Genomic DNA, 14,794 nt, shown 5'->3' on the forward strand with positions numbered 1-14,794 from the left:
GGCCCCATTGCCAAAGTGTTTGTGCTTGAAGAAAATTTGCATGCACTTCCATTTCTACCCATGTCATACATGCCAACACACCTGTCTTAGCAGGGTGACTCACACATTTTTAAACCACATACAGCTTTATTTTTGCTGTCTCCTCCCTAAAATTACATCCCAATCTATGCAAGCCAAATAAATTCTTATGATTTCTACTTCCCTCTTTCTTGCTTCTAAATGTTGGCATTATGCCGTAAATGGTGTTTTACTTCCCTGTGCTCAACGGGAGAGCAGGCCAGTGTGGAAATGTGTGTGTGCTAAAAGAAATGTGTACTGGAAGCTCCTATGGTTCAAGTCCAAGTGCCAATACTTAAAAATACTTAATGTGTTTAATAGACAGGACAACTATACTTTCCGGATAACTTGCATTGGTGTAAAATGCATTCAGAAAAAAATTAAACTTCTGCTTACTTTGGGAGTGTTGGAACGTGTGGATCCAGTGAAATATGGAATTCATCTCCCTCGACATGCTATCAATTAAGCACTATGTTTACAGCTGTCGGCATGTCACTTATAAATCATCAACATCATGCGTTTAAGTCCAATTAGTTTAACTGAAGCCAATAGACCCTTCAACATTAAATGCATTAAAGTGCTAGGTTTGACTGCTCCCCAGGGAGCCATGGTGCACAGTTTGGGAATCACTGTCTTATGTGACAAGTCACATACTTTGTCATAGTTATTTTAAAAATACGCCAACATTCAGAAGCCCTGTGTTAAATGAGTGCACACTAATTGCTTCCAATTCATTTGGGATCATTAAAATCAGGATCTCCTTAATACTTGCACATGATCGGTTGACTAGGAGGAAGTGCTACCACCTGTGTATAAAATCAGAAACTTTGCTCCAGACCAAAATGACATTCATTTTTCACATCATGACTAGGTCAAAAGATATTGATGACAGTCTCAAAGAAAGAACTGTTGATCCTCATAAGTCTGTGAAGGTCTACAAACTCTTTTCTAAGCAATATGAAGTTGAACAGCAAATGTCAGAGTTCATTATTCTATCGTTAAGAAGGGGCTTAGCAGGTGCTCACTGGCCAAATGAAACCGAAATGGATTTGTTCAGCTATAATGTATTACATTTGGCAAACACAAGGGGATGATGGACGGTGCACTAAAACTTTTCAGACACTCACCCCCAGTCACAGATCTGGGTTTAACCCTTCATTGTTCTTTTGGCTCACTTCGCCACCCAGCCATATGCAGATCAGTGTTTACCCTGTGCCTCATGGGAACAGTCCAGCTCGAACTGCCAAGCCAGGTCTTCCCTAGACCGGAAACATGCATCCTGGGACCAGTTTCATACACCGAATACAGTATCACCACACTAATCTCATACCAACTGTCAATCATGGGAGCAAAGGGGGCGGAATGTGTGTGCCTGATTTGGAGCCACAAAACCTAGATGCCTCACAATCATGGAGTCCAGCATGAATTCTTGTATGTACCAGCACATTCTAGATAAAAATGTAGAGACCATATGTCCAACAGCCTAAAGTTATTCATGCAATAGGGCAATGAACTAAAACACACCAGTAAATATTTGAATGAGTAGCTGATAAAGAAAATAATCAGGATTTTTGAACGGACAAGTCAAAAACAATACCTCAACCCTATTATAGCGAGGATTAGGCCAGAATTCTCCCCAGCAATATGAGCGAGAGGATATTTTTGCTTGAAGTTATTTCTGCTAAAGGGGTTATATTTCTAAATCATGTGGTGCACCTACTTTTTCACTCAGGGCTACTGAGTTTTAGCAGATGTTTTGTTTAATAAATATTCAAAAAAGCGTGAGCGTTATTTGTCAAACGAGGTCAGGTTAAGACCTGATGAGCACTTAATAAAAATCAGATATGTATAAATATGTAAAACCATGGGCTCAAGTGGTGTACTTTCTTTTTCACATCACTGCACATAAAAAGAAGAGATACATCGCAGTGAAGAGAAAAGAAGGGGTGAACATGCCCTATAAAGAGATGAGAGAGGTAACACGTGTAAAAGGTGCAGAAACAACTGAGTCAGAAGTGAAAGACTAGGTGTTGGTCTAGAGCTGGGAAAAGAAAATTGTAATTGGAAAGGGAGAGAGGTGAGTAGGAAGGGCAATCAACAGGTTTTAAGAGAGAAGAGAAGAGATCAATGAGGATAGAAGGGAAGAAATATGTAAAGCAAAGAGGGGTGAGTAGAGAGGGAAAAGATGTCTAGAGAGACATGCGCTAGACCATAAATAAACAAGTTTATAAAGGGCAGAGAGAAAAGTGATCTGGAAGGGAGAGAGGCGGGTAATAAAAAGGGGAGCCAAACAATTCTGGAGAGGGCACACAGGGATTAGGTGGGAGAGGAGTGAATGAGATTAGCGGTAAAACCAGAGACATGTGGATTGCAAAGGGAGAGGGAAGTGGACGTGACTAAGATTGGAATGAGACATAAGATGGTAGAAAGCATATGGGAAGACAGGTCCAGAGCGAGGTGGGAAAGAAGGCTGTTGATAACAGAACTGCTAGGACCAGCATACAATAACTTGCATTAACTAACCAGTCATGATGGATGTAAGTGTTATGACGGGACACCTGCCTACGAAGGGGAGAGCAACCTGCTGAGATGTGTAGATTTCTGATCAGAGTTTTGTAGGGTTAAAAGTCCCTGGCACTATGTCCATTTCACAACCCGCTAATAATTTTACCATTCCGGCAGACCGAGTATGTTTCCCAAAGTCACTAAACTCCTGAAAAGTATTTTACATGATTAACACGTGTTGCTCACCAACAGTGTTAAACTCTGAGGGTTGGCTGGGGGCCACCCAAAGTGATACTTCCTTTAACAGGATGAGATAGCACTAGTGGTTGGTGGTAGCTAATTACAGTAGTGGTTAAAATGCATTGGCAGAAATGGGAAAACCAAGAAGATTGCAAGATGCATTTAGAAAGAGGAGATGCTAATGACAGGGATACAGTCAGGAAGAGAGATGGGGAAAAGACAGAAACATGTCTCACACAAGAGGAATGTGCAAAGGGGGAGAAGAAAAGTTGAGCATGAGAAAGGGTTAGGAGTCAGGAGGTGGAGACCTGGAAAGGTAAAAAGAAGACATAATGTAGGTCAAAACTGAACACTGCAGTAGCAAGAGAAGGAGACAAAGAGTTAACTTTACAGTGAGTGATTGAAGCACGTGTTGCTTGACTGCTCATCTGATAAACAGGTATTCTGCTCACCAAATTGGAAGTTGGTGTAGTTGGGGCAGACATGGTAGCAGGCGCTCAGCAGCCCTTCCATCATGAGAGCTGTACCCATGGCGTAGAAGACTCCAAAGTGTTTGGGGATACCACACTCCTGTCCATACAAAAGAAGGGTAGCATCAACGCCAGAATTGAACTTGTGACATCATTTTAACTCTGCCCCCTTGTTAGGAAGAGCAGCCTTATACCAACTTTTATCCCCCCAAATTTTTTCGAAAAGCCACTCTACCTCTTCTTTCAGCACTTAACCTCATCTTACATAGGTATCTGGTTACCTGATTTCTGAGCTAATACTTATTATTTAAAGTTCACCCTCATAATGATCTTGACTCAATGCTTGCCCTGATTGTTTCTTCATATGAGCATTCCTTGAAATGCACCTGATATTTTCTGAAAGGTTATCTGGATCCTACACTCAATGATCATCCCAATCCTAACATCAATGCTCACTTTAATCCTACCATCAATGCTCGCCCCGATCCTACCATAAATGCTCACCCAGATTTTACCTCAATGCTCGCCCGGTTGTGCATCAGCGCTCTGTTGTAGTTCAGCTCTCTTTGGAGCACGATGAGCAGAAACAGCATGCCCAGCATGATGTATCCCAAGTTACTGACTATGTTATTAAATGCACTAGTAAAAAGAGAAACAACAAACTTATGGTGACAGGCGGCAGGCACTAACATGAAGCTTTAGACAAACGATATTTTCAAGAACTGATCTAGAATAAATGTAGTTCAGTGAGGAAAAGCCCCAAGACAGGGCACAGAAGCCACTTGCCCAGCAGCTACACACTTCACTCTCTGACAATGCCACACATGGGAGACAGAAGAGTTGGGGTAGAGTTGTTTGCATATGTGACAGCAAATGAAGAACAACTCAAAACACACACATCAACCACACATCACAGACATAGCAAAAGTGGAGTCCGAGGCTATACCCAGTTTTGAAGCACATCTCCAGAAAGAAGAGAACGACTCACATTGTGAGTATTAAGCTTGTACAAGCCAGTAACAGTCCTGACACAAAGCAAGATTAATTTCTAACATTAAACAGTGTGTGTATATATACATTTACATTATACAGAGGCGGACACCACTGTGTAGTTATAGTTAGGTCAGTTTTTATAGGTAGAGAGTTGTTTGTTTTGCTAGTATCTTAGGCAATGTTAAACTAATCTGGACAAAACGTCACCAAAAAAAGTTCACCGAACTTAGCTTCCTTCATGGAAAGCATTGGCGCTGATCCGTTAAGCAGGGGCCAAGAATAAGGGGGTCCAAAAGTGTGAATTCCCATAACAAACTTTGCTCTCTGGTACAGAACAAATGGCTCAATGTAATTACACCAAACTGGGCAGAAAGTTAAAACTTTACTCAGAAAGGGTGCTTTTTGTGATTTGTTGTAAATCCATTTAGCTGTTTTCAAGAAATTAGTTTTAAAAAAGAGCTTGAAATGGGCAAAAACGGGTTAAAAAGTCAGGTATATCTGGCCTGTTGTGATTGACCACTACATAAACAAATCGTTATGGCAGCCATTACACAACAGAGGGACACGGTCCCTGCATCCTGAAAATGAATTACAAAATATATACAAGGGGGAGGTAACCCAAGGGGCATGTGTGGGGTAGCGTGGCTGAATGAAAACTGTTTTCTCTCATGATTTTCTCAAAGCAGTTTTGGAATATGCTCCAGAAGCTAAAATGATAGCACATTTTCTATATGTTCACACTCTCTTCCTCAGCCATGCAAGAATAAAGTCTGATGTTCTGAGTAAAACATGTACTTTGAACAGTAGTAGCTTGATAGCTGGTTTGATTCTCCAGTGTTCTACTGCAGTGTTCTAATGAACAACTAGAACGCTATCTAGTGTGTGGCAGGGGAGATTTTTTAAGTGGGTGTGCCCTGCATTCCACCCAGGGCACCAACAGCTCAGTTTCTGTTCGGGGTTTGCAGGGAGAGCTCCAGGGTCCCTGGTTCCTCGGGCAGGAGCTGGCCATTAAAAAAAAATATGTTTTATTGTAGGAGGGTGCCTCTTAGCATCCACAATTCAGAGTACATTGGGGCTGCGGGGAGAGCCCAAAGGTCTCCGCCCAGCACCATACTGGTTTTGGCGGGACCAGACACCATTACTTTTCTCCTGCCGGGCAGGAGCAGTTTTTATTTACTGCTCCCAGATGGGCGGGAGCAAAGTTCTATATTCTGCCTGGGAGTTCACGTTCTTGGGGCCTCATTGAGGCACAAGGAGGGGGGCCTTGCGCACCCTTTCAATTTTAATAATATGGTGGTCCCAGGTGGATGGGGTCATGAGCAATAATTGGCTGAGGAAGGGTAACCCACGCCTCATTTCCCTTCATTAAAATGTGCCCGGGATGGGAAGTGAGGGATGGGGTTGCTGGGGCCGAAATCAGCTTGGGGCTTGGAAAGGGGCCCACGCATGCACCACTTTCCCTTTTTGGAAAAAAAAATATATATATGGTTTGACGACCAGGACCTGGCCCACCCTGGGGGAGTCACTTATAAAAATAAATAAATACTATGGTGGCCACCATTTTGCTTTTTGTGAGCATGTGCTTTTTTAACATGATCTCACAGAAGAATCGCATGATGGTGGCCATAATAAAAAGAATGGGAGGCAGGGTATCTCTATTCTGCCCCTATATAATGCTTTTTTTGTGTGTGACTTTTTTAGGATAAGGGACGAAGTCCCGAGTCCTGTGATGGCTGCAGCAACAATTATTATGCTGCGGCCAGTCAATCAGTGAGGGTGCAGCGGGAGTGAGGTGGAAACTTTATTTTTTAAGTTGTGTGCTCGCAGCGCACTCGCAAGAGTCCCACGAGCCTAACCGTCCAGCTATACAAACATTTTGAGACTTAATTTCTTTAAAACCGCTGATGGATTTACACCAAATCACCAAAAAGCTGGCTAGCTGAACCACAATCTAGCTTCCTATTACACTCTGTCGTTTTAGCTGTAGCGCGTTACCAAAAATCCATAGAGAACTTGCATGGGGAAATACCATTTTGAGACCCCCTCTTTTTCTCGGCCCATGCGTGACAGATCACCCCGAAACTTTCCAGGAAGGAGCGGAGTAAAAAACATAAAAAGCTTTTGGAAAGTTTAGTGACGATCCCTCAAATTGTGCAAAAGTTATTAGCACACCAAAAAAGCGATTTCCTATGAAAAGGTAGTCTTAATTATAACTACCCAGTGGTGAATGCTACTGGATAATTTTATATATATATATATATATATATATATATATATATATATATATATATTAGTAAATAGCTCTTTATTGTTTGATTTTAAAAACCATTTACAACTGTACATGCTAATAATTAAATAATCTGATTTAACTATAGTAAAAAATTTAAAACAGTACATGCTAATGATTAAATAATCTGGTTTGACTATAGTAAAAAATTTAAAACAGTTGATCAATAAAATAGAGTTCAGTGGTCGTGAATGTCTTAGTAATATTCTGGTGCAATACGTCGCCCTAGGTTTCATGTAGTTTGAGATAAAACATCTTTTAGTTCAGGATCTCGACTCTTACTGAAGTGGAGGTTTGGCTTCAAGAAATCTTGACGCTTTATGAACGAATTTCGCAAGCCCAATATTTAACTTTGTGTTCGCAGGGTTAAGGGCAGCCAATATTGCTTGACGGCAGGAACGTACACCCAATTTAATACATTGGCCTCTCAATAACTGCCGTCTGGCTTGAAGTAGTACTGGGCATGCACAAACAATATGTTCCATTGATTCGGTGTGGTAACCGCACAACCTGCATGCAGTGCTACAGCCCGACCGGCGCCATGCCGGGAGATTCTTCAAAAAGGGCCATTCTCCCATCCTCAAGGCTAAAAACGTACGCTTCCAATAAAGTGCATATGTGCTAGACAGATAGGGCAGCTGGACACCCACTTCGTAGTTGGCAATCACTGCCCAGGCATGTCCCCTCTTTGATAGTGTTGTCCTATCTGAATGGAAGGACCACAACCTAACAGATTTCTTTATGGCAGATTTTAACACTGATGGGGAAAGATTTAAGTCCCATAGGTCTTTTGCGCCTAAAAGCTGTAAGCTGTGATCCAGGTATTGTCGGTACTTTTGACTAGTGGGCTTTTTCTGTATTTCCTGCCAGAGTCGCGCCTCCAAAGAACCCTCCCGGGCCTGACGCAGTCTATGGCACAGTTTAACAAAGGCGCCTGCCTCCACACCGATTTGATCTTGGAGTCCCAGTTCTAATCTCACCTGGGCTGGCGATGCAGATTTTGGCAGCCGGAATGCTCGTTTGAAGATTTTTGTAATTAATTTGTTTATTAATTTACTGGTTGAGCCCTTGGTGATCTCATGACCATATATTAGTGCGTTGATTACTTTGGCTTTCATTACTTTCAGCATAGGTGTAAGACTGGGACCTAATAGCTGGTTTGACAGTTTTGCAGCGGCCACCTCTAATGAAAGTCCTTTTATTTGTAGTGCTTCCTTGTGCTTGCCAAAGGAGCCACTTGCCTTCAGGAAGATGCCCAAATATTTATAACTGGAGGTTGAGTCCAGCTTTGTTTTTATTGAAGAACCACCTTTCTATTGTCCTTTTTTGTTTCCCAAAGGAGATAGTTTTGGTTTTTGACAGGTTAAGTTCTAAATGATTTTTTGTATATATATATATATATTTATTTTTTTTCACTGAAAAAAACATAGGTTTTACAGACGTTATAGTTAGAAATTAGCACTTACAAAACCTTTGAAATTCACTGAAAAAACCACAGGTTTCAGGGACGTTATAGTTAGTTGGTCATTTCACTCATACAAAAACAGAGAAATTCGAACGTTATAGTTAGTAGAGCTAACTATAACTCGCGCCCCCGCAATGCACTGCTGATGACGCCACATATTACATCACTCATGACATGGTCAGTGACATCACTGATGACATCTCAAATGACATCACTGATGAAATCATCCAGTGAATGTGTGTTTTGGTAAAGTTGAAATATATTTTATATATGTTAATGCCAAGGTGTATTGAAGAATGAGTTGGTGTATAAGTGTCTGGGTGGAGGATTTAATAGGTGTGTGACTGACTGTATAAGTCAGTGATTAAATGTCTCTTACTGAATGCATGGTTAGTGACTAAACTGTGTGAATGTCTGTATCAGTCTCTCAGTTGTTGTATAAGCTGCTGCATGGCTTGATGATTAGATACATGACTGTCTATATGGGTTACTTATTGGTAGCATAAGTATTTGTATGGGTGGCTCAGTGTTTGTGTGTGTAGGTGGGTGGGCGGTGTGTGACTTTCTGCCATGTGTGAGTAGCTAATTTACTGGGTGTATGGGTTCAATAGTGCATGTGGAATTAGCTGTTTCGGTGAGTGAGTGTGTGTATCAGTGTGTTGGTGAGTGAATGTATATCTCACTGGTATACGTGTGAGTAACTACATATGTGAAAGGCAGTATATGTGAGTGTTGAGTATATAAATGACTGTGATAGTGAGTAATTGTGAGAGTGGCTGTATAAATGAGTGTGTGCTTGTGTCAGTGATTGTATAAGAGAGTAAGCATATGTTAGTATCTGTATGAATAGGTTAGATAGTGAATGTATAACTGTATAGGGGAGTAAACGGTAGTGTTATAGATTCTTTACATGACTAGCTAGGTGTGTCAATAACTATGGATGAGTGACGGTGTATGAGTTTGTATAGGTGTATGAGTACATATAATAGTGCTGTATTGATGAGTGACTGCATGTATGAGTTACTGTATGGGTGAATGAATGAATGTGTGTGTATAACTAGGAAGTAGGCAGTGGGTATATAGTAACTGCTATTGATTTGTCTATGGTTTAGAAAATGGTAGTCAGTATTTTAGAGTGGGCGTATCAACGGTCATACTAGAGTGTGAAGAGGTGCATCAGATTATCATGTGGATGATGTCATCAGTGATGTCATTTGAGATGTTATCAGTGATGTCACTGACATAATCAGCAGTGCATTGCGGGGCGTGAGTTATAGTTAGCTCTACTAACTATAACGTTCGAATTTCTCTGTTTTTGTACGAGTGAAATGACCAACTAACTATAACGTCCCTGAAACCTATGTTTTTTTCAGTGAATTTCTAAGGTTTTTTAAATGCTAATTTCTAACTGTAAAGTCCCTGAAACCTATGGTTTTTTCAGTGAATTTCAAAGGTTTTGTAAATGCTAATTTCGAACTATAACATCTGTAAAACCTATGGTTTTTTCAGTGAATTTCAAAGGTTTTTTAAATGTTAATGTTTAATTACAATGTTCATTAAACCTATAGTTTATCAGTGATTTTAAATTATCATTCCATTCTCAACCTGGTTAAAACAGCCAATATTGCAAGTTTTCCAGCAATAGCTCCCGCCCCAAAAAATTGCCACAAATGAGAGCAACAACTAACGCAAATAATATACAGAGTAGGCGTTCCTGTACAAAAATAACACGAAAACACCACTTCCCGACATTTTCACTGAGCAGCCAAATCTGCGGTGCGTTCCAAAAACAGGCGATAAGCTGCGTTAGCAGTAGGAATGTAACATCTGCCTTTTACTGGTGTAAAGTAGGACGGCTACCTACAGTGTGAAAGGGATCCCAGCCCAGAATCACATCTGAAGACCAACACACGTCATAGAGCTACTGTTCATGCACTTCCGACACCCAAGAAGGCCACAAATAAAACTGCCACCACCCTCAGGCCCACCCCCGGACCACCCCCCCTACTACCACCGAGGCAGCGCACAACAGGGCAGCAGACCTTCCAAAAACGGCATGGCCCCTGAGCCACACAATAGCTGAATGTAGTGAGATGTGGCAACTAAACATGTGTGAAGAACGCAGGTCACCCACACCACACCCATCAAGCACAGGCATCACAGGACACGTGACCCTGCCAATAAAAATGACCAGACGCACGTGCTCCACGCCATTTCCATTTCAGACTTGGTGCACCGGATAGACTGCAGCCGGCACAGGCACACCAACACGGGACGGTGAATTTTGGTCCACTGAGGTAGGGGCATTGTAAGTGCTGAGCGGGTGTGCAGCCTGCATTGATGCCCCGTCCCGGTGGTCCGGACAGCTTGTTTTGTGTGCCCTGCTGGACCGCAGTGTAGGCTTGAACCATCCAACAGCGGGGGCCTACCGCCACGTGCATGGCCTCACTGGTCACTGAGTTAGTGGCACCGCAAGGGCTGAGCGGGTGTGCAACCTGCGATGATGATGGGTGCACTGGTATGTCCTCTGCCATGGCAAAATCAAGACGCAGCACCAAATGTGAGACCTGCGGAGCGGGGCTGCATAATGTGGAGGGTGCCCTGTCCGCAAAAAGGTGAGCAGTGAGGCCTGGGTGCGCAGGGGCAGGCAGACACCTCTAGGCGGCAGGAGTGGATGGGGTGCAGTAGCCTGGGTGCGCAGCGATGGGCAGACACCTCTGGGCAGTGGAAGTGGATGATGTGCAGCAGCCTGGATACACAAAGGTGGGACAGCAATTTAGGCGTGCCCAGTCATATATACTCTACCATTCCTGATTGTGTACTATGTTTCAGATGTGGGAGCTTGAGGGCTCCACTAGGTCCCGGCACGTGGCTGGAGACACAGCGGTGGCGTAAAGGTGAGCTGTGAGGGTTTTGTCCTCAGTGTGGGCACTCATTGTCCCTCCTCATCTCTTCCTTTCTCTCCCTCACACTCTATCTCTCTATTCCTCTGTCTCACACTGTTTCTCTCTTTCTCTCTCTCTCACTCTTTCTCTCTCACCCTTCCTCTGTTTCTCTCCCTCTTTCTCTCTCTTCCTCTCTCACTGTTTCTCTCTCTCTCTCTTCCTTTCACTGTTTCTCTCTTTCTATGTCTTCCTCTCACTCACTCTTTCTTTCTTTTTCTCGCTCTCTTCCTCTCACTTTCTTTCTCTCTCCCTCTTCCTCTCTCACACTCTTTCTGTGTCTCTCTCTCTCTCTCCTTTGATGGACGCATGCCGCACAATCTTATCTTGCTTTTTGTCTAACAGGCTGTGATTCACGGATTGACGTCCCCCCCAAACACAGAACTCCAGCCACTCAGTGCCACCAGAGCTGAACACGTGTGCAGCCTGCCATGATGCGTGGCCATCCTGACAATCAACACACATTTTGAATTGTGAGCTCTGTTTACCGCGTGTACGCAACGCCTGAGAAGGTTGCTTCGGCACATGGTGCACCCTCTTACACACACGCCAGTGGCGGAAGGTGAGCAGAGAGGCTTGTTTACGCAGCAGCGGGCAGTCACCTCTGGGCGGTGGGAGTGGATAGTGTGCAGCAGCCTGGGTGCAGAAGAGCGGACAGACACCTCCGGGCACTGGGAGTGGATGGGGTGCAGCAGCCTGGATGCGCAGGAACGGGCAGTCAATTTCGGGCACTGAGATGTAGAAGCCTGGGTGCACAGCAGCGGGCAGACACCGATGGGCAGTGGGAGAGGATGGGGTACATCAGCCTGGGTGCGCAGACGCGAGCAGACACATCTGGGCGGCAGGAGTCAATGGTGTGCAACAGCCTGAGTGCGCAGGACTCCCTGGGCGATGGGAGTAGATGGGGTGCAGCAGCCTAAGTGCGCAGGGGCGAAACAGAATTACGCGTGTGCAGTTGTATGTACTCTGTCATTACTATTTCTATACTATGTTTTAGATGACTAAACTTGAGGGCTGCATTATATCCCGGCAGGTGGTTGGAGGCATACCGGTGGCAGAAAGGTGAGCTGTGAAGATTTTCTCCACAGTGTCAACACTCACTCTTGCTCTCCATCTCTTCCTTTCTGTCACTCACACTCTTTCTCTCTTATTCTCTATCTCTTCCTTTCTCTCTCTCTCACACTTTCTCTCTTTCTCTTCCTCTCTCTCTCTTTCTTTCTCTCTCTTCCTCTCTCACACTGTTTCTCTCTTTCTCTCTTCCTTGTATCTCACTCTGTCTCTCGCTCTCTTTCTCGGTCTTCCTCTTTCACTCTTTGTTTCTTTCTCTCTTTCTCTTTACTTTGCTGGACGCATGACGCACCATCTTATCTTTCTTTTTGTCTTGCAGGCTGTGATTCACAAATTGTCGAGGGATGGCACGCCATACCTGTACCTACTTTTATTTTGTTCAAATAAAATGTTTTATATGTAAATCCATACATGACTAAGATTCTCATTTGTCCAAATCACAAGCATCTTCTTATTAATAATTTTACCACATTAGCCATTTTTTTAAGTTCCAGATTCCCTAACGTGACTGTCACATTTGTTTGTGGAGAGTGGGGGTGAGGGTGGGATGGCAGACAAGTAGCTGCTGCTGGGGGGTATCAGAGCAGTGTTGGGTGCCCCACCTGCATGATCGTTGGCTCCATTGCATCTGTTCTCAGAGACTTGCGAGCCGACTGGCTGGCTCATAGAGGAAGAGCCGCGGCCCGTCAGTTCGCAGAGGGAGAGCTGCAGGCCAGCTCGCAGAGGAACAGTTGCAGGCCGACAGGTATAGGGAAAGGTGCAGGCCGTCGGCTTCCAAAGGGATAGCTGAGGAACAGTGATGCGGGAAGAGGGAGCGTGAAGTGGGTATCTCGCAGAGAGAGACCTGCGGTATATTTCCAGTCTTGCCTTCACACATACAACTGTGGCCCGAGAAGTCGCACCCGAAGAGCTGCGAGCCGACCGGTGGTTCGCAGAGGGAGACTTGCAGGCCCAAGAAAGTTGTTGGGGGTATGCTGGTGATGTGGGAAGAGGGTGTGTTACCTGCTGATGTGGGGAGAGGCAGCGTGAAAGGGGTATCTCGCACAGACAGAGTATGTTTTCAGAGTTGCCTCGGACAGATGCGAGTTGACGGACTGAATTACAAAATGGCTTTTCAATGCTCATATAGTGTGACTTATCAACAGTTCGCACCCAGGTTCGCAGAGGGACAGCTGAGGCCTGTGGGCTCGACTCGCAGAGGGAGTACTACGGGCCGTCCGCTCCCATTGGAACAGCAGAGTACTAGCTTGCAGAGGTAGAGGCACAGCAGCTTACTAGCTCGCAAAGGTAGAGAGCTGCGAGCTGACGGACTGTCTTCTAAAGGCATAGCTGCTAAGTGGTGATGTGGGGAGAGGGAGCGTGAAACGGGAGTCTCACACAGACAGAGCTCCGGTATATTTTCAGTATTGCCTCGCAGAGATAGAACTACGGAGAGATACGAGCTGACGGACTGAATCACAAAATGGCAGCCAACACTTCCTAGTCTCAACAGTTCACAGCCAATGAGCCACAAGCTCGTGCTCGTAATGCCTCAACCAATCAGATGTCAGAATTCTCAAAAATCGATATCTGTACAATATAATATTTCTCAAAAACTACTGAATGGATTTACCCCATTTAAACAAAAGCATGCTTTCTGGACCACGACCATTCTCCCTGCGAAATGTGGCGCATCCACTCGCAAAGAGGCACAGCAGCGTACTAGCTCGCAAAGGTAGAGAGCTGCGAGCCGACGGACTGCCTTCTAAAGGCATAGCTGCGAGCTGGTGATGTGGACAGAAGGAGCGTGAAAGGGGTATCTCGCACAGACAGAGCTCCGGTATATTAAATTGCCCCCGGCACCTTTGTTTTATATTTTCACTCAATGCGAGGCACAAGATGGCTGCTAACACTTCCTGGTTTGAAGTGTTAGCAGCCAATCAAAGGATACTTCCAGCTTTGAAGAGTTAGCAGCAAATCAGAGGCAAGCTCGTGCTCGGGAGATAGGCTCCGCCCATATATATATATATATATATATATATATATTTTTCCTTTAATATCTCAAAAACTACTGACCGGATTTACATAATTTCATCAAAAGCGTGCTTTCTGGACCAAGACCTTTCTCCCTGCCAAATTTGGCGTAATTCCGTTCAGCAGTTTCACCTGTAGCCTTGTCTGAAGTTTCCTATGGAAAATGCATTGAGAAAACACGTTTTTGGACCCCCCTTTTTTCTCAGCCCCCCCTTGAACAGTCACCCCCAGACTTTAAAGACAGGAGCTGATCAAAAAAGAGAAACTTTTTGGAAATTTTTTATAAAGATTTGTCAAACGACGCCAAAGTTATAAGCACATGAAAGAAAATAAATAAATAAATAAATATATATATATATATATATATATATATATATATATATATATATATTCACTGAAAAAACCATAGGTTTCACACACGTTATAGTTAGGAATTAGCATTTAAAAAACCTTGCAAATTCACTTAAAAAACCATAGGTTTCACACATTTTATAGTTAGCTGGACATTTCACTCGTGAAAAACCATTGAAATTCCCCCGTTATAGTTAGTGCAGGCAACTATAACTCACGCGACCGCAATCCTCTGCTGATGACGTCCGATATTACATCACTGTATTTAGAAACTTATTTACCCATGTCTTCTTCCATTAATTTTTAGCTATACACATATTACAAATATTTTTTTTCAGAAAGACACATTTGTCATCAGTGATGTAATATCTGACGTCATCAGCAGAGGATTGCGGTCGCGTGA

General features: G+C 43.7%; 1 protein-coding gene across 4 annotated transcripts in view; it reads right to left on the minus strand.

Annotated features, from left to right (window-relative positions):
- SIDT2 (SID1 transmembrane family member 2) overlaps positions 1-14,794 on the minus strand; it is a 230,618-nt gene that overhangs the window by 46,476 nt on the left and 169,348 nt on the right. For all 4 annotated transcript variants that reach the window (XM_085647455.1, XM_085647453.1, XM_085647454.1 and 1 more), the window contains 2 exons: positions 3,788-3,911; positions 3,255-3,372 (listed from right to left, as the gene is read on the minus strand). In XM_085647455.1, the coding sequence (XP_085503581.1) occupies positions 3,255-3,372; positions 3,788-3,911 (242 nt within the window). The remainder of the gene's footprint in view (positions 1-3,254; positions 3,373-3,787; positions 3,912-14,794) is intronic.

The sequence above is a fragment of the Triturus cristatus genome, chromosome 3_2 (assembly GCF_964204655.1).
Source record: "Triturus cristatus chromosome 3_2, aTriCri1.1, whole genome shotgun sequence".
In the NCBI taxonomy this organism is placed as follows: Eukaryota; Metazoa; Chordata; class Amphibia; order Caudata; family Salamandridae; genus Triturus; species Triturus cristatus.